The sequence below is a fragment of the Hyla sarda genome, chromosome 1, assembly GCF_029499605.1.
Source record: "Hyla sarda isolate aHylSar1 chromosome 1, aHylSar1.hap1, whole genome shotgun sequence".
Taxonomy (NCBI): domain Eukaryota; kingdom Metazoa; phylum Chordata; class Amphibia; order Anura; family Hylidae; genus Hyla; species Hyla sarda.
In genome coordinates this window covers 393,390,742-393,416,465 of record NC_079189.1, presented here as the reverse complement: position 1 = coordinate 393,416,465, position 25,724 = coordinate 393,390,742, and the positions used below count along the sequence as shown (strand labels likewise).

At 44.2% G+C, this 25,724-nt stretch overlaps 1 protein-coding gene across 1 annotated transcript in view; it reads right to left on the bottom strand.

Annotated features, from left to right (window-relative positions):
* Window positions 1-25,724, bottom strand: part of IPO4 (importin 4) — a 176,491-nt gene that overhangs the window by 126,569 nt on the left and 24,198 nt on the right. Inside the window, exon 4 of the mRNA XM_056525792.1 lies at window positions 5,034-5,075. Coding sequence (XP_056381767.1) covers window positions 5,034-5,075 — 42 coding nt within the window. The remainder of the gene's footprint in view (window positions 1-5,033; window positions 5,076-25,724) is intronic.

Below are 25,724 nucleotides of genomic sequence, written 5' to 3'. Positions count from 1 at the left end.
TTTCAAAATTTGCGCGAAAAATTTAAAATCAAAGTCTGAAGTGGATTTGAGGGGCCTTTCTGTGATAAATACCCCACAAATGACCCAATTATAGAAACTGCACGCCTCCAAGGATTCAAAATTACATTCAGAAAGTTTGTTAACCCTTCACAGGAAAAGCAGCAAAGTGGAGGAGAAAAATGAAGATATACATTTTTTACACTAACATGTTCATGTAAACCATTTTTTCATTTTTACAAGGGTTTTAAGGCAATAAATTCCCGCAAAATTTGTAGCCCAATTTTCTCGAGTATGGAAATACCTCATATGTTGACAAAGTGTTCATGGCTCAAAAGGAAAAGAGCAACTGTGGGATTTTGGAGGGCGAATTTGCTGAAATGGTTTTTGGGGGGCATGTTGCATTTAGCAAGCCCCCATGGTGCCAGAACAGCAAAATAAAACCTGCATGGCACACTATTTGGGAAACTACACCCATCCAGGAATGTAACAAGGCATAAAGTGAGCCTTAACACCTCACAGGTGTTTGAGAGTTTTGCATTAACCCCTAAAGGACGCAGGATTTTTCAGTTTTTGCATTTTCGTTTTTTCCTCCTTACCTTTTAAAGATCATAACCCTTTCAATTTTCCACCTAAAAATCCATGTTATGGCTTATTTTTTACCCCACCAATTGTACTTTGCAGTGACAGTCATTTTAACCAAAAATCCACGGCGAAACGAAAAAAAAAAAAATGAATCATTGTGCAACAAAATCGAAGAAAAAAAACGCAATTTTGTAACTTTTAGGGGCTTCTGTTTCTACGCAGTGCATATTTCGGTAAAAATAACATTATTCTGTAGGTCCATATGGTTAAAATGATACCCTACTTATATAGGTTTAATTTTGTCGTACTTCTGGAAAAAAATCATAACTACATGCAGAAAAATTTATATGTTTAAAAATGTTCTATTCTGACCCCTATAATTTTTTTCTTTTTCCACGTACAGGGCGGTATGAGGGCTCATTTTTTGGGCTGTGATCTGAAGTTTTTATCGGTACCATTTTTGTTTTGATCAGACTTTTTGATCACTTTTTATTCCTTTTTTAATGGTGTAAAAAATGACCAAAAATAAGCTTTTTTGGACTTTGGATTTTTTTTTACGTGTACGTCATTGACTGTGCGGTTTAACTAACGATATATTTTTATAGTTCGGACATTTACGCACGCGGCGATACCACATATGCTTATTTTTACACTGTTATTTTTTTTAATGGGAAAAGGGGGGTGATACAAACTTATTAGGGAGGGGTTAAATAATCTTTATTAACACTTTTTTTTTACTTTTTTTTTTGCAGTGTTATAGCTCACATAGGGGCCTATAACATTACATACACTGATCTTTCACACAGATCACTGGCATGTATTAACATGCCTGTGATCAGTGTTATCAGCGCTTGACTGCTCCTGCCTGGATCTCAGACACGGAGCAGTCATTCGCTGATCGCACACCGAGGAGGCAGGTACGGTCCCTCCAGGTGTCCTGTAAGCTGTTCGGGATGCCACAATTTCTCCGCGGCAGTCCCGAACAGCCTGACTGAGCAGCCGGGATAGTTTCACATTCACTTCAGACGCAGCAGTCAGCTTTGATCGCCGTGTCTGAAGGGTTAATACAGGGCATCACCGCAATCGGTGATGTCCTGTATTAGCCGCGGGTCCCGGCCGTTGATGGCCGCCAGGTCCGCCGCGATATGACGCCGGGTCACCGCGTGACCACGCGGCATATCGCGGGAGCCGGAGCAGGACGTTAATATACGTCCTTCGTCGTTAAGGAGTTAAAGTTGGACGTGAAAATGAAAAATTCGATTTTTAACACTAACATAATGGTGTTACTCCAAATTTTTCATTTTCACATGGGGTAATAGGAGAAAATGGACCCCAAAATTTGAAGCCCAATTTCTCCCGAGTAAGGAAATACCCCATATTTCCTCCCGAGTAAGGTGCTCTGCTGGCGCACTACAGGTCTCAGAACAGAAGGAGCACCATTGAGCTTTGGAGAGAAAATTTGGTTGGAATAGAAGTCGGGGGCCATGTGCGTTTACAAAGCCCCCATGGTGCCAGAACAGTGGACCCCCCCACCCGCATGTAACCCTATTTCGGAAACAACACCCCTCACAGAATGCAACAAAGGGGTACAGTGAGCATTTACAACCCACTGGCGTCTGACAGATCTTTGGAACAGTGGGCTGTGCAAATGAAAAATTTTATTTTTTATTTTTATGGACCACTGTTCAAAAAATCTGTCAGACACCTGTGGGGTGTAAATGCTCACTGTACCCCTTGTTACATTCTGTGAGAGGTGTAGTTTCCAAAATGGGGTCAAATGTGGGGGGGGGCCATTGTTCTGGCACCATGGGGGCTTTGTAAAGGCACATGGCCTTCAATTCAAGCCATATTCTCTCTCTAAAAGCCCAATGGCGCTCCTTCTCTTCTGAGCCCTATAGTGCGTCCGCAGAGCACTTTACATCCACATATGGGGTATTTCCATACTCAGAAGAAATGGGGTTACAAATTTTATGAGGCTTTTTCTCCTATTACCCCTTGTGAACATAAAAAAATTTGGGGTAACACCAGCATTTTAGTGAAAAAAAAATGTCCAACTTTAATGAAAATTTGTCAAACACCTGTGGGGTGTTAAGGCTCACTGTACCCCTTGTTATGTTCCTTGAGGGGTGTAGTTTCCAAAATGGGGTCACATGTGGTTTTTTTTTTTTTTGCGTTTATGTGAGAACCGTTGCAACTATCAGCCACCTCTGTGCAAATCACCAATTTAAGCCTCAAATGTACATAGTGCACTCTCACTCCTGAGCCTTGTTGTGCGTCCACAGAGCATTTTACGTCCACATATGGGGTATTTCCGTACTCAGGAGAAATTGCGTTACAAATTTTGGGGCTTTTTTTCCTTTTACCTCTTGTGAAAATGAAAAGTATGGGACATCACCAGCATGTTAGTGTCAAAATTTTTTATTTTTTTACACTAACATACTGGTGTAGACCCCAACTTTTCCATTTCATAAGGGGTAAAAGGAGAAAAAGCCCCCTAAAATTTGTAACACAATTTCTCCCGAGTATGGAAATACCCCATATGTGGCCTTAAACTGTTTCCTTGAAATATGACAGGGCTCCAAAGTGAGAGAGCGCCATGCGCATAGGAGGGCTAAATTAGGGATTTGCATAGGGGCAGACCCGGATGCAAGCATTACAATTGCCTCTGCCACCACAAATACCCTACAGCAGTGTTTCCAAAACAGGGTGTCTCCAGCTGTTGCAAAATTCCCAACATGCCTGGACAGTCCATGGCTGTCTGGCAATTCTGGGAGTTGTTGTTTTGCAACAGCTGGAGGCTCCTTTTTGGAAACAGTGCCGTACCAGACTTTTTGAATTTTTATGGGGGAAGACTGTGTAAGGGGGTATATATGTAGAGTTTTACTCTTTATTTTGTGTTAGTGTAGTGTAGTATTTTTAGGGTACATTCACATGGGCGGGGGTTCACAGAGAGTTTCCCGCTGGGAGTTTGAGCTGTGGTGAAAAATTTGCCGCAGCTAAAGTTTGTAGCGGGAAACTTACTGTAAACCCTTGCCCGTGTGAATGCACCCTGTACATTCACATGCAAACCTCAACCTGCTGCAAAACTTCAGCTCTCAGCATGGACTGACAGACCGTGCATGCTGGGAGTTGTAGTTTTGCAATAGCTGGAGGCACACGGGTGGGGAAACATTGAGTTAGGTTCTGTTACCTAACTATTTCCTCACCAGTGTGCCTTCAGCTGTGGCAAAACTACAACTACCATCATGCACTGATAGCCAAAGGGCATGCTGGGAGTTGTAGTTATGCAACAGCTTGAGGCACATAACTATAACTCCCAGCAAGCCCAGACAGCAGTTTGCTGTTTGTGCATGTTGGGAGTTGTAGTTTTGCAACATCTGGAGGGCCACAGTTTAGAGACCACTGCACAGTGATATCCAAACTGTGGCCCTCCAGATGTTGCAAAACTACAAATCCCAGTATGCCCTGACAGCCAACAGGGAGTTGTAATTTAGCAACATAAACATGCACACAGTTTGCAGAAATCATTGCAAGGTTACAATCAGCTGTCCAAGACAGCTGATGTCACCTAGACAGGAGCACTAGGATGAGTATGGGGGGGGGGGGGGGGGGGGGGGTTATAGGGGTCTGTGTGGGCTTGTGTGATGTTTTATTTCGCACAGAGCTCAAACAGCTCCAATCTGCTTACTGATCTCCCTGCACTGAGGAGATCGGAGCTGTAAAAGGCAGTTTTTTCAACTGCCTTTCCTGTGATTGGTCAATCTGGATTGATTGACCAATCACAGCAATCGGGGGGAGGGGCCAGCCGAGGGGGGGTCCCGCGGCCGATGTCTGAGACCATCAGCTGTCTATGACAGCTGAAGTCACTTCTCTGTCACAGCGTGTTTACATGCTGTGACAGTTCAGCTTCAGGACGAGCCTGCTTGTCCTAACGCGGCAAGTACTCGCTGATTAGGAAGAGCCGGCTCGTCCTTCGTCGGCAACCAGTTAAAGGGTATTTCACAGCAAAAATGTTTTTTTTTTTTATGTGCCCATAAGATATGTGCCCAGGCTGTGTAATAAAAAAAAAAAAAAAAAAAAAAAAAAAAACAACAACATAAAACCTATGGTTACCTTTCTCGCTCCCCCGTAGCATGCGGTATCAGGCACCGGTCTCCACTGATCATCCCTGTACCGCAAATCACTGGCCGCAGCAGCGTCCCACCTCAGTCAGTGATTGGCAGTGTGGTGTTGTCATGTAGCATCTAAAACTCCGGAAAGCAAAGAGATGCTACAGGCTTTTTTACTTTATTATACAGCCTGGGCATATTTCTTAAAAAAATTTTTTTAGTAGATAAGCCTTTTAATAGAATATGTTACACATTCTATAATATATTTGTGCATTCTGTCCCAGAATAAACAGCATGTTTGTATTAACATATTAACAATAATGACTAACACTTTTTACTTACTCTGGTTCCTTTGGAATAGCTTCTAGCAAAAGGGACTTCACCCTAAATAAAGAGACAATCAGATTAAGAAAAGTATGAAATACTTCAAAAAAAGGGAAAATTGACATGTACAAGGCATTATTAAAAAGTGACAAAGTCCTTGGCTGCATTTGTAAAACAGTTTCTTCAGAGAACCAATGGGTACTAAGCAAAACCATAACACATATGGACAAACCTAAAAGGACGATGATAATGTGGTTAAAAAGAAAAATAAAGAAAAAATAAAAAGGCTCTGTTCATTCATTAGTTCTGGCAGCTTTCTATTGCTTTTAAAATTTGCTGCATTATTAACCCCTTAAGGACCAGGCCAATTTTGACTGTAGGACCAGAGCGTTTTTTGCACATCTGACCACTGTCAGTTTAAACATTAATAACTCTGGGATGCTTTTACCTTTCATTCTGATTCCGAGATTGTTGTTTCGGGACATATTCTACTTTAGGTTAGTGGTAAAATTTTGTCGATACTTGCATAATTTCTTTGTGAAAAATTCCAAAATTTGATGAAAAAATTTAAAATGTTGCATTTTTCTAACTATGAAGCTCTCTGCTTTAAAGGAAAATAGACATTCCAAATAAATTATATTTTGATTCACACATACAATATATCTACTTTATGTTTGCATCATAAAGTTGACATGTTTTTACTTTTGGAAGACATCAGAGGGCTTCAAAGTTCAGCAACAATTTTCCAATTTTTCACAAAATTTTAAAAATTAGAATTTTTCATGGACCAGTTCAGGTTTGAAGTGGATTTGAAGGGCCTTCTTATTAGAAATACCCCACAAATGACCCCATTATAAAAACTGCACCCCTCAAAGTATTCAAAATGACATTCAGTAAGTGTGTTAACCCTTTTGGTGTTTCACAGGAATAACAGCAGAATAAAGGAGAAAATTCAAAATCTTCATTTTTTACACTCGCATGTTCTTGTAGACAGAGTTCTTGAATTTTTACAAGAGGTAAAAGGAGACAAATCCTCTAAAAATGTGTAACCCAATTTCTCTCGAGTAAGGAAATACCTTATATGTGTATATGTCATGTGTATATGTCATGTGTATATGTCGGCGGGCGCTGTAGAGGGCTCAGAAAAGAAGGAGAGACAATGGGATTTTGGAGAGTGAGTTTTTCTGAAGTGCTCTGCTGGCAAACTACAATGCTCAGAAGAGGAGGAGCCCCATTGAGCTTTTGGAAAGGGAATTTGTTTGGAATGGAAGTCAGGGGCCAAGTGTGTTTACAAAGCCGCCCGTGGTGCCAGAACAGTGAACCCCCCCCCCCCCCACGTGACCCCATTTTGGAAACTACACCCCTCACAGAATTGAATAAGGGGTGCAGTGAGTATTTACACTCCACTGGCGTTTGACAGATCTCTGGAACAGTGGGCTGAGCAAATGAAAAGTTACATTTTTATTTTTCACGGACCACTGTTCCAAAAATCTGTCAGACACCTGTGGAGCGTAAATGCTCACTGTACCCCTTATTACATTATATGAGGGGTGTAGTTTCCAAAATGGGGTCACATGTGGGAGGGGTCCATTGTTCTTGCACTATGGGGGCTTTGTAAACACACGTGGCCTTCAATTCCTCTTCAAAAGCCCAATGGCGCTCCTTCTCTTCTGAGCATTGTAGTTCGCTCGCAGAGCACTTTACATCCACATATGGGGTATGTTCTTACTCAGAAGAAATGGGGGTTACAAATTTTGGGGGGCTTTTTTCCTATTTTCCCTTGTGAAAAGGAAAAATTTAAGGTAACACCAGCATTTTGGTGAAATTTATTTATTTTTTATTTTTTTCCCATCCAACTTTAATGAAAATTCCTGAAACACCTGTGGGGAGTAAAATTCACTATACCCCTTGTTACATTCCGTGAGGGGTGTAGTTTCCAAAATGGGGTCACATGTGGGTATTAATTTTTTTGCGTTTATGTCAGAACTGCTGTAAAATCAGCCACCCCTGTGCAAATCACCAATTTAGGCCTCAAATGTACATAGTGCACTCTCACTCCTGAGCCTTGTTATGCGCCTGCAAAGCATTTTACGCCCACATATGGGGTATTTCTGTATTCAGGAGAAATTGTGTTACAAATTTTGGGGGTCTTTTTTTTCCTTTTACCTCTTGTGAAAATAAAAAGTAAAGGGCAACACCAGCCGGTTAGTGTTATAAAAAAAAAAAAAAAAAAATGTACACTAACAGGCTGGTGTAGACCCCAACTTTTCCTTTTCATAAGGGGTAAAAGGAGAAAAAGACCCTCAAAATTTGTAGTGCAATTTCTTCAGAGTACGGAAATACCCCATATGTGGCACTAAACTGTTTCCTTGAAATACGACAGGGCTCTGAAGCGAGAGAGCGCATGCGCATTTGAGGACTAAATTAGGGATTGCATAGGGGTGGACATAGGGGTATTCTACGTCAGTGATTCCCAAACAGGGTGCCTCCAGCAGTTGCTAAACTCCCAGCATGCCTGGACAGTCAGTGGCTGTCCGGAAATGCTGGGAGTTGTTGTTTTGCAACAGCTGGAGGCTCCGTTTTGGAAACTCTGCTGTACAATACATTTTTCATTTTTATTAGGGGGACACAGTAAGGGGTGTATATGTAGTGTTTTACCCTTTATTATGTGTTAGTGTAGTGTTTTTATGGTACATTCGCACTTGCGGAGGATTACAGTGAGCTTACCGCTAGGAGCTTGCGCTGCAGCGAAAAATTTGCTGCAGCTCATACTTGAAACAGGAAACTTACTGTAAACCTGCCCGCGTGAATGTACCCTGTACATTCACATGGGGGGGAGCAAACCTCCAGCTGTTTCAAAACTACAACTCCCAGCATGCACTGACAGACCGTGCATGCTGGGAGTTGTACTTCTGCAACAGCTGGAGGCACACTGGTTGGAAAACCTTCAGTTAGGTTCTGTTACCTAACTCAGTATTTTCCAACCAGTGTGTCTCCGGCTGTTGCAAAACTATAACTCCCAGCATGTACTGATCGCCGAAGTGCATGCTGGTAGATGTAGTTAGGAAACAGCTGGAGGTACGCAACTACAACTCCCAGCATGCCGAGACAGCCGTTTGCTGTTTGGGCATGCTGGGATTTGCAGTTTTGCAACATCTGGAGGGCTACAGTTTAGAAACCACTGCACAGTGATCTCCAAACTGTGGCCCTCCAGATGTTGCAAAACTACAAATCCCAGCATGCCCAGACAGCAAACTGCTATGTGGGCATGCTGGGAGTTGTAGTTTTGCAAGATCTAGAGGGCCACAGTTCACTGCACAGTGATCTCCAAAGTGTAGCCCTCCAGCTGTTGCAAAACTACAAATTCCAGCATGACAGCTGTCTGTGCATGCTGGGAGTTGTAGTTTTGCAACATCTGGAGGGCAACCGTGTAGAGACCACTGTACAGTGGTCTCAAACTGTAGCCCTCTAGATGTTGCGAGGCAACTTACTGGCTTCCGTCGGATCCAGGGAGCCAGCAGCACGACATGCCGCCCGCCGATCTCCGACACCGATCGTCGCCCGCAGCCTCGCCCGCAGGGTAAGTGGACTTTGGCGCCGTTCAGAACGGGGAAAATAAAAGTTAAACCCCTCCCCGCCCCCGATCTGCTATTGGATGTCGCTTCTAGATGCCCAATAGCAGGAATAGGAGGGGTGGCACCCCTGCCACCTCACTCCTATCCCTTCAGGGGGATCGTGGGTGTCTTGGACAACCGCGATCCCCCTTATTTTCAGGGTCAGCGGATCACCATAGACCCGTATGACCCGAAATAGCCGCAAATCGCAAGTGTGAATTCATTTCGCCGACATTGTGTGTGTGTGTGTGTGTGTGTGGGGGGGGGGGGGGGGGGGGGGGGGGGGGCGGGGATCTGGGGTTTTCTGAGGACCCCCTTGACCGAAATTCCCACGGGCGTACAGGTCCTTAAGTACCAGGGAGCAAAGGCGTACCTGTACGCCCTTGGTCCTTAACACTTTAAAGGGGATGTCCGAGTTATATAAAAAATAAAATAAAAAATTATATATAAAAATGACAGCCTGCACCACATGCACTATACTACACTCACATGTTTTACCCATGTTGTGTCTAGTGCAATTGCTTCAGTCCTCCCTGGTTCGGGGTGCCCACTGTGATACACTACAGTCAATCACAGACCTTGGTGACCTTGTGCTGACTACTACTAAAGCCAGGGATTGATTTTAAGGTGCCCAGAGTAGTACAGAACATGTGTCAAACAGGAAACAAAATAGCAGCAGGGTACACTATAACAGAGGTGTTGGGCTTATCAAGGTTAAATATAGTAAGTACGGTATATAGGTAAGTATAGTGTACTATATTTTGTTATTTTATCATAATAGTAGGCTGTAATGTTTTTGCTTTGCTTTTTAAATAACTTGTACAACCTACTTTAAAAGGAGTACTCCAGGGAAGTATATATTTAATAAAAAAAAGCTCCAAAGCCAACACACTTCCTGCATATGTTCCACGTAGACCATCCTGCTTGATATGCATTGCTCCTGTGGTCTCTTCTCTTCTCCAGCTGCTTGATATTCTTTGCCATCCTTCTCCCTTCCCCTTGCCTACATCTTCCAGCAATCATTGCAGCTCTGCTCTGTCAGCCCCACCCTCTTGCTCTGAGCAGCAGAGAGATTCAATGTCTGATTGGCTGAGGCTGCACACACCTCCCAGTTCTCTGCATTAAAGGGGTACTCTGGCCCTAAGACATCTTATCCCCTATCCAAAGGATAGAGGATAATATGTCTGATCGTGGGGGTCCTGCCGCTGGGGACCCCTGCAATCTCTAATGGAGACACCAACCTGCGGAATCTGCACAGAGCGATGTCCGCACCGTGTCTAAAGGGTCAAGCCTACGTGGACGGAGTTTCGTTACGTCGCAAGTCCGCCCCCTTTGTGATGTCACGCCCCGCCCCCTCAATGCAAGTCTATGGGATGGGGTGTGACGGCCGGTGGAGATATGCCTGGAGTTCAGTGGAGTTGTTTTTCCTGGACAAGTCCCCAACAAAGAGCTGATTGAAGAGTGTATTGGAGGGGACAGTCCTCATCAAATGAGGTTTATGCTGCTATATTATGTAAGTACATGTGTGAAGTTTAATATTTAAGACAACTGCTGATCTCCAAAATTAAAGCAGTTGCCAAAGGAAATAAGTTATTTGGCTTTAGCTTAAACATAAATTAAAGACACACTGACAGCAACGTGACCTGAACTAACCTGAATATAAAGGTTAATAGTGTAGGTGATGCTGTTTAAAATGAATTTTAAGTCAAGCCAAGACACTCCTAACTTCTTTTACTGAACTCAGCAGCAAATAAGTACTGTATGTATTAGATTTTTTTATTTTACATATAAAGTGCAGTCAAACATAATATCCAGGATGCAACTTAGTATGCTGCACTATAACAATAACCAATCAGTTCACAGCGTATGCCATATAGGCAACTGTCGCCCAGGTAACTTCCTCCTCCTTTGCTGCTCAGCAGTTGTGTTCAGATCAGTAATTTTTGCTCCCTATAAAATTATACTTAGTTTTTTTTCATTTCTACTTATTAAAATTCTTAATTTGTATTAATTTATTGATTTATATATATATTCATGCTTATTCAGAATAGTATATAAAATATATATTTTTATTTTATCATATTCCATCCTTTTATCATATTTTTCCAATTTTATTTCTCCCTTATTTTCATTCCTTGATTCTTATGGATATTCCCTTTTGCTCCGGATATTAATGCCATTTCTCCATATTATACATTTTCCTTTTCTTCCCTATTGTTTTAAAAATGTATCTTTACCTTTCATATTCTTCTTATGTTACTCACCCGGCTTATCTCCGCATCTTCCGATATCCCCAGCATCTTCTATCTTCTATTCCGTTGTTTATTTTCATCCCCTTCTTCTCCTTTATCTTGCTGAGTCACAGCCGCCATCTTCTTCACCGAGAGCTCGTCACAGTGAGGTGATCTCCTGTCAGGTTTCGACGGGCTTCTGACATTCGCCTCAGAGTGTCAGAGCCGGCTGCACGCTACAGTGTTAGGCTGCATTCACATCTCGTTTTTGCAATACGGTTCGGGTATCAGGTTTTTTTGTAAAAAAAAAAAAAAAAAAAACGAACGTAGGTCTCAAAACCGGACCGAACCGTATACAACCGTGTACAACCGTATATACCTCTGTACAGTTTTAAACCGTATACGGTTTGAAAACAGATGTCCGGTTGCATACGGTTTAATACATTTTTTAGGGAAAAAAACGGATTTGGTTTTATGTTTGCCCTTAAGTAAATAAAGTTCTTGTTCCAATTTGTGGGAAGAACTTTTGGTGTGCACTGCGCATGAGCAAACTGCAAAACCCTATTGTGCAAACCGGATGAAACCTTACGCACATACGGTTCAGTACGGTTCCCATAGACCACCATTTTTTTTTAAATGTATACGGGTTGTATCAGGCTTTTCACCCGGACATAAAACCGTAGTAGACTACAGTTGTGTGTACGGGAAAAAAAACTTAAAATGATGCAAAACGTACACAACCGGATGCTACGGTTGGCATACGGTTTTCTATGAAATGTCCATACATACGGTTTGAAATACGTTTCTATGCGGGTTTTTTTTCACTGAGACCGGATACGGGAACCGTATTGCAAAAACGAGATGTGAATGCAGCCTTAGGCTAAGTTTCGACTTGTTTTTTTTTTTTTCTTGCAGTTTTTGGAAAAACTGCCACTGCAGTTTTTGAGCCAAAGTCAGAAGTGGATCCATAAGGGAGGAGAAGTGCAAGTCCTTCCTTTATATGTCCTATACCTTTTGAATACACTTCTGGCTTTAGCTCAAAAATTGCATTGGCAGTTTTCCAAAAACTGCCAGAAAAAAAACCAAGTGGAAACTTAGCCTTATACAGTATCCTTATACACATATCGTCATACATCTCCTAAGAAACATTTTATTAAAAAGACGATTGGTTAATCAAAATAGACTTAAAAGATGCTTATCTTACGGTCCCGATTCATCCTTTGTCAAAAGTAGCAATTTACTCGTCTCCCAGTCGGTCTCTCTCCGGCCCCTTGGTGCTTCACAAAACTTCTGAAGCCAGTAGTTGCTTCCCTCCGAAGTCGCGGGGTTCGTCTTATAATCTACCACAACGACATTCTACTTATTGCACATTCAAAAGATCTTCTTTTGATTCACATGGATTGGACTTTATTCCTCCCGACTCACCTGGATTTCCGCATCAATTTCAAAAAATCAGTTCTCATTCTTTCACAAGAACTGGAATTTCTGGGTTTTATGATCAATACTCAATTGACCACTGAGTCTTCCTCCAAGGAAATTGAAAACCATTCGGAAGGAGATTCGTCAAATTCTCCTCAAAGATCTTATCTCTCGGAGAACGATAGCTCGAATTGTGGGTCTTCTTGCAGCCTCGATTCAGGCCATTTTTCCCACTCCTCTTCACTACAAAGCTCTCCAACGATTGAAGATCCACCACTTAAGAAAGGGTCTCGGTTATTCAGACGGGATTTGTCTCTCTTCCAAAACAAAAGAGGAACTTTTTTGGTGGCTTTTTCACATAGAATCTTGGAATGGAAAAGCGATATTTCATCTGAATCCAGATATCATTATAGAATCTGCTGAGAGTCTCATCGGCTGGGGCGCTCATTGCGGCCCCCTTTCTACCTGAGGGAAATTGTCTCCTTCAGAATCCCTTCTTCACAAATTGCCTAGAACTTTTTCGCCTTAAAGAGTTTTGCAAAAAATTCTTCCCATTGTTGTATACTCCTTCACATGGACAACATATCCGTTGTCCAATACATCAATCATTTGGGAAGTACTACTTTCAAAATTCTTGCAGATTTTGTCAAGGACTTCTGGCATTTTTGTCTGGACAGGAACATTGTCCGGAAAACGAAATACCTCCCAGGAATTTCCAACTCCATAGCGGATTGGTACTCTTGCTACCTGACGGATGACAGCTACTGGAAACTTCATCCTTCAATTTTTCCAATGATCAATACATTATGTGGCCCTCTTCATATGAACCTATTCGCTTCCCGTCTCAACACTCAACTTCCTCTTTTCTTCACTTGGCATCCAGATCCAGAGGCTTTGGGTGCAGACGCCTTCTTTTAATTATGGCCTCAGATGATACTTTACATCTTTCCCCCTTTCAATCTCATTGCTCGGGTTCTCTTTCAAACCTCAATTCAAAAAACCACAATGGTTCTAATCATCCCGCTTTGGCCAACTCAGTCTTTGTTTCCTCAAATCTTACATCTTCTCATAGATTTTTACACGGATTCTTCCATCCTTCCCAAATCTTCTTCTGGACCCTCAGGGGAATTGTCATCCTTTAATTCTATCCGATCAATTACCTCTGGTCGCTTGGTTGATCTGAGGTCAACAAGACCTGTACTACAATTTTATCAATCGACTAAAGACATCCTTTCCGATGCCCTGGCCCCGGGTACCAGATAAGCTTACCGATCGGCCTGGAGACTTTGGATTCATTGGTGCGATAAACGGGATTTGGATCCCTTACGAGCACCTCTCTCTCACATCTTAAATTTCCTTTCAGCATCTTATGGTAAAGCCTATAGGACTATTAATCTTTATCGTTCTGCAATTTCTTCCAAACATTTCCCTATAAACTCCATTCCCATTGGCAAACATCCTTTAATCTGTCAATTATTTAAAGGCATTCGTTTCCGACATCCTCCTCTACCTAAATACACTTCCACTTGGGATTTCAATATTTTAAATATGTTCACTTCTTTGGATGATAATGATTCATTATCTCTTAGGCTGCTTTCACAATATAAAAATTAATCCGTTACAAATGTCCGTCAGAAAACCCATGTTAAACGGCCGTTAAACAATCCCATTCAAGTCTATGGGATTTTTTTTATTAGCCGTTATGAACCGTTATGGCCCGTCATGAATAACGGCTGTTAGTTGTGACGGGAGAAATAACGGGACATGCACTAATTTTTCGCCCCTCAAAAGAAACGGGTAAATTAACGGCCATTATTTTTAACATTGAAGTCTATGGCAAACGGAGGAGCCTTTATGTCATCCGTTTGCACCTTGTTTATAATATCCGTTATTACTTCTGAGCATGCTCAGAAGAGGTGACATCAGCAGACTCCTGCAGTGCTGAGGGACTACTACTACTCCCAGCAAGGAACAGACTTATTTCCATGATGGGAGTAGTAATTCCCTGGCTGCAGGAGTCTGCAGACAGCTGGAGAGGCTACATTAGTGTTTGTACTACTACCCCATCATGGAACAGAATCTGTTCCATGATGGGGGTTGTAGTACAGGGGCTGAGGGATTGATCGCACCAGGTTTCACTTCAGAGAACCGATGCGATCAGAACTTATTAAGCAGGGGAGCGGGCGGCAAGCTCCGCAACCCTGCGATGTATGGTGTGTTTTAACTTTCATTTTTAAATTCCCCGCAGGGACCCCTGAATGTCCGGTACCGAGAAGCAATTCAGGGCTCTCAGCGAGAGATAAAAAAAAATTAACATTGTGAGTAGCAGGGGGCCATATGTATTTTAAAAGCACTTTGGGGGGCAAGATATATAACGCTGCAAGGGAGGAGGGGGGGGGATGGACATATGTCCTATATATCTAGCTCCCCAGCCATCTATACTATGCCCCCTGCAGCGCATACAACCCCTGCCGGCGAATTAATAAATATATACCCCCCCACCGGCGCATTAATAAATGTATACCCCCCCGCCGGCGCATTAATAAATATATACCCCCCCACCAACGCATGTATAATGTGCCCTCGCAGTGCAGCCATCAACATACACATGTCACCGCTGCGCTATGAATGAAAAGCATTCTAGCAGCAGCCGGCCTGATAGAAATACTTTTCATTCATAGTGCAGCGCCGGCATATGTATATAGAAGCGCTGTGGGGGGCAGATAAAGCTATATGTCTGCACCCCCCCAGCACTTCTATATACATATACCCCTGCAGCGCTATGAATGAAAAGTATTTCTATTAGCAGCGCATAGTGTCAGCAGGGGTTTTTCCGTTTTTGCTTTTTCGTTTTTTCCTCCATACATTTAAAAAATAATAACTCGGGGGCGTGGCTTGGCCGCGAGACGAGATGGCCGCTTAACTGTACAGCTCCGCAGCAAGCCCGTGGGATAAAGCTACTTTCTCCCTGCCAGCGACTCACCCAGCGACTCCAGGTGCTTACACGGCACCATGGCGACTTGGAGCAGGAAAAGGACGACCAACCCAGGAGAACATAAGACTTTAAAGCACTTTTTTGCTCCGGGCTCGGATTCGGCGCGAGGGAACAAGGATGGCGCTGCCTCTTCTCGCTATGGCGCTGACACAGTGAGTCCTACCCTGCCTACATCCCTCGGGACCCCTTCCCAGGCTGCGACTACCTCTGATCACCCCTCTGGGTCCATGTCCCCCTCCAGAGCCGGTCCTACCTGCTATCTGCCGACTGATTGGGCTGTCGCCACAGACCCCGGCCAGGAAATGGCGACGGAGGGAGAAGACGATACCCTACCGCTACAGCCTAGTGATGTATCTGCCTTGCTGGAGGCTGAATCTAGCTCACCACCACAGCGCTGTGCCTCTTCTCCCCTTGCTAGTCCGGCTAAGCAAAAACCGAGGCTCTCTGCTGCCACAGAGGACCCATGGACCGCTGACCCCATAGGAGATGCTAGCGGAGGGGTGAGTGGAGAGGATGTCTTCGCCTCTTATCAGGCCTCTAACAGAACGGTCTCGGAGGCGACTCTGAAGGAGATGCTGCAGCTACTCCGGTCCTCCCTACACATGGACTTCGCTTCGCTGCTAACGCCTGTCAGTTCCTCGGTTAAGGCCTTAGAACGCAAAGTGGTCCATACCGAATCTAAGATGGCAGCCTTTGCTGTGGCCCACAATAGCCTGGTGGATGCGCATAACGCACTAGATGACAAGATTGCAGCTGTACAGGAGAAACTGGTGGACTCAGAAGACCGCAACAGGAGAAACAATGTCAAATTCAGGGGCATCCCTGAGACGATCCCAGGCTCTCAACTGTCAATCTATGTAAGGGAGCTGACAAAACGTCTTCTACCTGAATTGGAGCCCTTTGAGTACAGCATTGACAGGGCACACCGAGTGGCTAAACCAAGTTCTTTGCCTGATGAAGTTCCGAGAGATGTATTGGCCCGCTACACTTTCTTTAAGACTAAGGACTCACTCCTGCGTATTTCGAGGAAAAGCAAATCCCTTCCAGCGCCTTATGAGGGTATCCAGCTTTTCGTGGATCTCTCAGCTGCCACACTCCGAGCGAGGAGGAATCTTAACCCCATCACCCAGGAACTCAGGAAGATGGGGGTCCCTTACAGGTGGGGCTTCCCCACGAAGCTCCTTGTGCAACACCGCAACAGGATGCACGCCATCTCCTCGGTCTCGGAGGGACATGAGCTTTTAAATGGATGGGACCTTGAGGCTCCTGGACGCTTCGATTCACGGCCCCGCTCCCCTGACCAGGGACCCTCGGCGCCTCCCTAAGCCGGACTGTGAGCTGTCAACTACAGACCTTCACTGCCAAGATTGGTTGTCTCCTGTCTGAGAGCGTATTATCCCCTATGGCTTTAGCTGCTTAGTACATACTATAGTTGATTATTTTTCACGTTCCCGAATTATAGGTGTCTGTTGATATCTACTCCATTGTTTTTGTCATGTTAGTTTGCTTTTACTTTTTTTTTTCTTTGGCTTGCAGTGCTTTCCACACCAGCTTCATTGACTGGGCGTCCTGTGACTGGAGGGGGCGGTGAGCGGCGGGTGAGTCTTGCTGCATTGGTGCATCCCCTTTTTCTTCTCCCTCTTCTTCTCCCCCTTACTCGCTCTTCGTTATTATTTTGCCACTCTCCCCCCTCCCCTCCACATCCCACCGCCTCATCTCTGGCTCCTTTTCCTCCTCCGCACCTATTAGCTGACTCCTACTTAGTGGTTATGGGTATGAAGGTGATGTCCCTAAATGTGAACGGACTTAATAGTCCTCAGAGACGAAACTTTCTCTGGCGGGAGGCGTTGCGCAATCCTGTGGATATACTGTGCATCCAGGAGACACATGTGTCCTCTGCTCATCCCCCACCTCTGCGTCATAGAAAGTTCCCAACTATTGTCTCTTCTGAATATGTCAAGAAGAAACGGGGGGTCCTGATAGCGTTTAGCGATAATCTTGCAGTCAACATACAGCAAACAGTGATTGATCCTCAAAGTCGCTACATCATCATAGTGGGTCTCATTGATAATATTGAATACACTATAGTGAATCTATACGCTCCTAATACAGGTCAGGGTCGTTTTTTACTGAGATTGATGAAGAAGGTGGACAGGATCCGGAGGGGTTCCCTGGTGGTGTGTGGAGACTTTAACTCAGTAGCGTCTCCTCCTCTAGACTGCTCCACCAATATTAGCACTCGCAGCTTTTCACTAACAAATTTCCTAATGGCTCATGACCTTTTTGATATATGGAGACTGCAGCATGCTACAGAGCGTAGTTACACACACTGCTCAGCTAGATTTCATTCTTTCTCCCGCATAGACATGATTCTGATAGGTAGGCCCCTACTAGATAGAATTTCAGGGTCTGACATTGGTCTTAGGACGTGGTCAGACCACGCGCCGGTCTTTGTGACCATATCGGATGTTTTCCCTAAACACTCAGATTTTGTGTGGCGTGCCAATTCCCACCTCATTGCAAACAACACTCATGCTTCCTTTTTAGAAACCGTCCTGACAGAATACTTCACCCTGAATACGACCCCTGACGTCGATCCCACAACAGTATGGATGGCCCACAAGGCGGTGGTGAGGGGTGCATTTATTCAGTTAGGGGCCACCCTGAAAAGACGTAGGACACTTGAGCTAAACGAGTCCCTTAATAAGATCAGGGCTTTAGAGGCCATTCAGCATTCGTCCCCAGCTGGTGATGTTGGAGACACTGCTGAACATCTGCGGGCCGAGCGGCTGCATATGAGGAGACTCTTGTTGCATGACTACGAGAAATCACTTAGGAAGTCTAAACTATCTTACTATGTACATGACAATAAAGTAGGATCACTTCTAGCGAAAAAACTGAAACCTGAGTTCCTCAAGCAGCGTATCTCTACCCTTAAACACCCTACTACTCTGCAGCCTCAAACCTCCCCCCGACAAATAGCAAACGCTTTTAAAGAGTACTATGAAGCACTCTATAATCTTAATCAAGATCCCTCGTGTCCCCAGCCTCTTCAACCTGACATTGACGCCTTTCTTGCCTCTTTACATCTCCCTCAACTCTCCCCTTCTGCTTTATCTATTCTAAATCGACCTATCTCCCCTCAGGAAATAACTGACGCTGTTAGGACTATGCCCAACAACAAGGCACCGGGACCGGATGGTCTCCCCAATGAGTACTATAAGAGATTCTTACCCATATTACTCCCTCACTTACACCTAGTGTTCACGACATCTGTAGAGACGGGCTCTCTTCCAGCAGATATGCTAGATGCCCTCATAACTACTATCCCGAAGCCTGGCAAATCCCCTGACTTGCCTTCAAATTATCGCCCTATTTCACTCCTTAACGGGGACATTAAGCTATACGCGAAGGTGATTGCGGCCCGTCTTCGGTCCTTTATGCCCGCTTTACTAGGGGAGGAGCAGGTAGGGTTCACACTGGGTCGCCAAGCCCCCGACAATACACGGCGGGTTATCTCCCTGTTACAACATTGTGAGGGTGGGGGAGTCCCTGCGATCTTTTTGACCCTGGATGCGGAGAAAGCGTTCGACAGGGTGAGCTGGCCTTATGCTTTTTCTGCCCTAAGGGCCTTTGGTTTTGAGGGCCCTATCGTTTCCGCTATACAGGCTTTGTACTCTAACCCTGTGGCGAAGGTTTTTACTAATGGAGCACTCTCTGGCCGGCTCACCCTGTCGAATGGAACCAGACAGGGTTGCCCCCTTTCGCCCTTGATCTTTCTCATTGCTATAGAGCCCCTAGCCCAAGCGATTCGCTTACACCAGAACATTTCGGGGATTACAGTGGGGGACAGGGAGCATAAATTAGCACTTTTTGCTGACGATGTGCTCTTGACCTTGACAAACCCAGCCTCCTCTTTGCCCTCTCTTTTTGAGACTCTAGACCACTTTAGCAAATTATCGTACTATAAGTTGAATGTCACCAAAACTCAGGCACTCCCAGTAGGACTCCCCATCGAGTTGTTGGAGTCCCTCCGCCCCCGGTTTCCTTTAGATTGGCAGCGTCACTCTGTTGACTATCTGGGTATTAAACTCACCTCACCCTCCTCTTCTCTGTTTGCCTCCAACTTTCTACCGCTCCTTTCCGCTCTGTCCACTTTTCTCTCTACCTATGACAAACGCATGCTATCCTGGTTCGGCCGTATTGCGGCATTCAAAATGATGCTTCTGCCGAAGATGCTATACCTCTTCCGAACTCTCCCCATAGCCATTCCCCAATCCTACTTTAAATCTGCTAACAGGCTGCTGGATGATTTCATCTGGCAGAATAAGAGACCTAGGGTCTCTAGGCGAGTCATGACACACCATAGGGGAATGGGAGGCCTAGGCAGACCAGACCTGGAAGATTACTATAGGGTGGCTATTCTAGAACAGATGACACATTGGTGGTCGGGGAACTCCAACAAGTTGTGGGTATCTGTTGAGACAGCCCACAGCACGGATTGCTCCCTAAGATCAAGAATTCTGGCTCCCCTAGCAAATAAACCACCTCTTCCCACCCCTCTTTCAGCAATTAATGTCACGGACAGGATCTGGGCTACTAGCATTACAAAATTTCCCACTCTAACCCAATGTCCTGCTAACCTTATCCCCCTTGAGCAACTACTCCTACACATACCTGACCTGGATCTTTCTTTGTGGAAAGCTGCGGGCATTCATAACATACAAGACATTTTAGATGACTCAGGCACAGTTCATTTCCCATCAATTCGAGATCGTTTCAACATCCCACATACGGAATTTTACAAGAGCCTTCAGATTAGAAGCCTACTTAACACGGGATGGCTACGCTCTTTTAGACTACCTCCGAGAATGCTAGGCTCGCTGGGATCATCGGGCCCCCTGAGGGGTGGGATTACACTTTTCTATGATATGCTGAATGGAAAGACGGAACTCGTCCCTCTGCCATTCATGTCCCGTTGGGAGAGTGAACTTGGAGTCTCGATCTCCTTAGAACAGTGGAAACTGGCCTTCCAGACTGTTAGAGATAGCTTCAAATGCGCAAACCATCAAGAAGCAATGTTTAAGACAATTCATAGGTGGTACTTTACACCCCACAGATTGCACAAAATAGACACTGCCTGCTCAGAGAGGTGTTGGAGGGGGTGCGGACGAGAGGGGACTTTGCTGCACGTCCTTTGGGACTGTCCTGCTCTGGGTAATCTTTGGAGAGGGATCGAGTTAGTGGTCTCTAGGATGATGGGGATAGCCTTCTCACTGTCTCCTCTAATGGCCCTCTTAATGATTGGTCTGGATGAGATCCCTTATGACTCACGCACTGTGATTGCACACCTCCTCATGTCAGCTAAATTATTCATTACCAGGCACTGGAAATCTCCTACTGTGCCTACCCTATCTGAAATATTGGCCAACGTAAACCTCTCCTATGACTATGAAAGAGCGTTCGCCTTGGCTAACCTGTCTGAACCCTGTTTCCAAAAGAGGTGGGAGGTGTGGAAGCACAGTGCACATTATGTCCCCCTGGGAATGCATACTGGCTGAAGTCCTTCCACATGATCTTTCACTGTCTTCCCTGACTCCGCTACGTCCCATCTGCTCCCCTCCCTATCTTTTCCCAAGGGAGATGCACCACGTGTTGTTCACGCAGTGCTTACACTTTCTCTTGCTTTTTGCCCGCCTGCTTTTTGCCTTTTTGCCTCGCCGCCTTCTCCAGTTCACATAATGTCACAAGCCAACTTGGCCTTCTCTAGGTGCTGATCGGAGCGGCTGCTCCGAGCCGACAGTCTTTAAGATGTACTGCTACATTAATATTAATACTCTTGATTGTTTCAACCAATTTGTTTGTGTTTGATATATGGGTAACGGTCTTTTTTCTTTTGCACCTTGTTTGTCAGCTCTAAGACACTGTCAATTGTACTCATATGGAAAGTTTATTACTTTGACAGTAAAGAGGGGTCTATAGTTCGTTACATATTACATCTACCTACAGTTTAATATCTGACTGGCCGCACCCATAATGGATGCACTACCTATATACTCTCCATTCGGATAGCTATACCCTTCCCTACTATATTCTAAGATCCGTTTACCTTTTTTGGTTCAATTAGTTACTGTTTTTTCCAGGATGCAGAGATTGCTTCGACTAGTAACTATGTTTTCCCCACACTTTCTCCTCTGCAATGTTTCTCTTGTGTCATAGCCTATTGTGTGGTGTCCGTTTTGTATTGTAAAACTTGAATAAAGATTTTAAAATGAGAAAAAATAATAACTCAATTTTGCACCTAAAAATACATATGATGGCTTATTTTTTGAGCCACCAATTCTACTTTGTAATGACATCAGTCATTTTACCCAAACATCTACGGCGAAACGGAAAAAAAAATCATTGAGAGACAAAATTGAAAAAAAAAAAAAAAAAAAAAAACATTTTGTAACTCCCGTTTCTACACAGTAAATTTTTTTCCGGTAAAAATTACACCACCTCTTTATTCTGTAGGTTGATACCATTAAAATGATACCCTACTTATGCAGGTTTGATTTTGTCGTACTTCTGGAAAAAATCATAAATACATGCAGGAAAATGTATACATTTAAAATTGTCATCTTTTGACCCCTATTTTTTATTTTTCCGCGTATGGGGCGGTATGAGGGCTCTTTTTTTGCGCCGTTTTTAGCTGTACCATTGTTGTATTGATAGGACTTATTGATCGCTTTTTATTAATTTTTTCATGTTATAAAGTGACCAAAAATACACTATTTTGGACGTTGGATTTTTTTTAGCGCGTACACCACTGACCGTGCGGTTTAATTAACGATATATTTTTATAATTTGGACATTTCCGCACATGGCGATACCTCATGTTTATTTTTATTTACACTGTTTTTTTTAAATGGGAAAAGGGGGAGGATTCAAACTTATTATTAGGGAAGGGGTTAAATGATCTTTAGTCACTTTTTTTTTGCAATGTTATAGCTCTCATAGGGGACTATAAAACTGCAAACACTGATCTTTTACATTGATCAATGGTTTCTCATAGGAAACCATTGATCAAGGATTCTGCCGCTTGACTGCTCATGCCTGGATCTCAGACACTGAGCAGTCATTCGGCGATCGGACACCAGCAGGCAAGGTAAGGGACCCTCCTTCTGTCTCACAGCTGTTCGGAACGCCGTGTCTAAAGGGTTAATAGCCCGCAGCACCGCGATCAGTGATGCACGCTATTAGCCACGGGTCCTTGCCGCTGTTAGAGGAGTGGACTTCATTACGTACCGGTACGCCATGGGTCCTGAAAGGGTTAACGAATATTTATTCATCTGTTAGCACCCGTTATTTCATCTGTTATTATCCATCCGTTTTTCACACAGAAATCGGACATTTAATAACGGATGTATGCTCATAGTGTGAAAGCAGCCTTAAACTTCTCTCCTTTAAATCTTACAGTTCTTCTCTGTCTTATTTCAATTAAACGCGTCTCTGATGTCAGATCTCTTGATATATCACACAGACAATGTACTCCTCAGGGAGTTATCTTCTCTATCTTCCGTCGTACTAAAACACATCTACATTCTGCCTTTTATCCCTCTTTCAGAATTATACCAGCTTTACTTTGACACAGCAGCTTGCAGGGAAAAGGACGTCATCAACGGCCGATACCCTCTCTCTAACCTGGGTAGCCGTTAGGGATGTAAGAAAAAATCGATTCTCGCGATAATCGCGATTTTTCATTTGCCGATACAGAATCGATTCAAAATATTTTTGAATCGATTCTTTTAGGGATGTGGAATTTTTAATAAAACGCACTTTATCTTACCTGCCAACGAGCCCGCGGAGCTCCGGTACAGGTGTTGGGTCCCCGGGCAGTATTCTTCTTACTTCCGGTTAGTCCGGCACGTCACATGGAGCTTCAGCCTATCACTGGCCGCAGCGATGTCCCGCCTCCGCTGGTGATAGGCTGAAGCTCCATGTGACGTGCCGGACTAACAGGAAGTAAGAAGAATACAGCCCGGGGACCCAACACCTGTACCGGAGCTCCGCGGGCTCGTTGGCAGGTAAGATAAAGTGTGTTTTATTTTATTTTGCAGCCCGGACAGGATAACATGAGAAAAGTGAGCACCGGAGTACTAGATCGCCGCTGTCAAAGCTGACAGCGGCGTCTATTGGGATCTATGAATGCTCCCAGGTGGGCGATATATCGCGATGTATCGTCACCTAGACGGTATCGCGATATATCGCGATATATCGAATCGCCACACTGGTATCGCGATTCGAATCGAATCGCCAAATTCTTGGCGATTCACACCCCTAGTAGCCGTATGTACCCAGGTAGAACCTTTTTAACCCTTAGCGCCATCCACTCTACAGCATATTCAGTAGAGGTCACCTGTAGATTTTAGGTTACACTGTGCCGAAATGTCTAGGATTGGGGACAACGTGATTCTGCAGTAAAAAAAAAAAGAGATTTTATTACATGACAGGAGACTAACATTGCATTTCTTTCTTTACTATAACATTTAGCAGTAAGAACTTTGACAATAGAAACCATGAAAAAAACTTCAATGGTGCAGTCAAACATGCTATGACTGATGACTAGCCAATCAAACAGTATACAAGGTTATATAAGTCCTTGAAGTCACTAATTATTCCTCTTTTTACTGCTGGCAAAGATAAGTACAACACAATTTTGCTCTCTCACATATTAATTGTGATAAATTCATTATATTTATTATTATTATTATTAAATCAAACCATTCATATTAGCATTCTCCCTTGATATACACATTCAATTTATATTGATATTTATTTTCATGTAAAAAAAATTCCCTTTATATTCTCTCTTTATATCCCTTTCCTAGAGATGAGCGAACTCACAGTAAATTTGATTTGTCACGAACTTCTCGGCTCGGCAATTGATGACTTTTCCTGCGTAAATTAGTTCAGCCTTCAGGTGCTCCGGTGGGCTGGAAAAGGTGGATACAGTCCTAGGAGAGAGTCTCCTAGGACTGTATCCACCTTTTCCAGCCCACCGGAGCACCGGAAAGCTGAACTAATTTATGCAGGAAAAGTCATCAACTGCCGAGCCGAGAAGTTCGTGACAAATCGAATTTACTGTAAGTTCGCTCATCTCTACCCTTTCCTTAGCTCATTCACACCCTGACATATTCCATATTTCATACAATCTCATCTTTTCACTGCTTTTTCTCCCCTCTTCATTCAACTCCCGTTGTATATTATACAACTATCTGCCTGACTAGCCGGTCACGTGACCTAATCTCCACTCGCGCTGCGCTTCTCAGTATTCATATAAGTTTGCACAACTCACCTCAGAGCGTTCCTGTCAGACAACTCATTGCTGTCAGCGCTACTACTTCTTCACACAGACGTCGGTTCCTTATCTCCTCTCCTCAGAGGCTTAGCACTGACTGTCAGCTCTCCTACACAACTCCCAGCTGTGCTCTCAACCATTATTTTAGTCTGTCTAAATAATTCTCTTTGGTGACAAAGTTCTGTGTGTGTGTGTGTGTGTACCTAAAATTCTAAATTCCCTCCTGCGATAATTATATACAGTGGTCCCTCAACCTAAGATGGTAATTCGTTCCAAACGACCCATCGTTTGTCGAATACATCGTAGGTTGAGGGACTTGTGCAATGTAAAGTATTGGAAATTATACTCACCTGTCCCCGCCACTCCGGACAGCGTCCTCACCGCTCCCGATGCTGTCCCACTGCTCCGGCGTCTTCTTCGGGATCCTTCGGCTTTTTCCGCATCTTCTCCGGTGTCCAGGCCTCGCTTTCTGGTGACGTTATAACGTTGCGGCACCGGGATGGCGTGAGCACGACGTAATAACGACGCCGGAAAGCGAGGCCCGGACCCCGGAGAAGATGCAGAAAACGCCAGTGGATCGCAAAGTGGACCCAGAGCAGCGGGGATAGGTAAGTGATCCTGTCCGGGATGCTTAAACTGCTATCCGACAGCAGCTTAAGCATTTTGCTCTGTCGGATAGCAGTTAATGCGATGGCCCCGACATATAAAACCATTGTATGTAGATGTTGACATCGACATGCGATGGCCTCTGAGAGGCCATCGTATGTCGATTTGATCATATGTCGGGGCCATCGCATTTTGGGGGGGTTACTGTATTCTTTTCTTTCCCTCCCCCACTCTTTTTCCCCTGTCTTTTAATATAAATATACACTGACCATCCAGTTACTCATACAGTAACCCCCCCGACCTACGATGGCCCCGACATATGATAAAATCGACATACGATGGCCTCTCAGAGGCCATCGCATGTCGATGTCAGCATCGACATACGATGCTTTTATATGTCGGGGCCATCGCATTAACTGCTATCCGACAGCGCAAAATGCTTAAGCTGCTGTCGGATAGCAGTTTAAGCATCCCTGGCAGGTTCGCTTACCTATTCCCGCT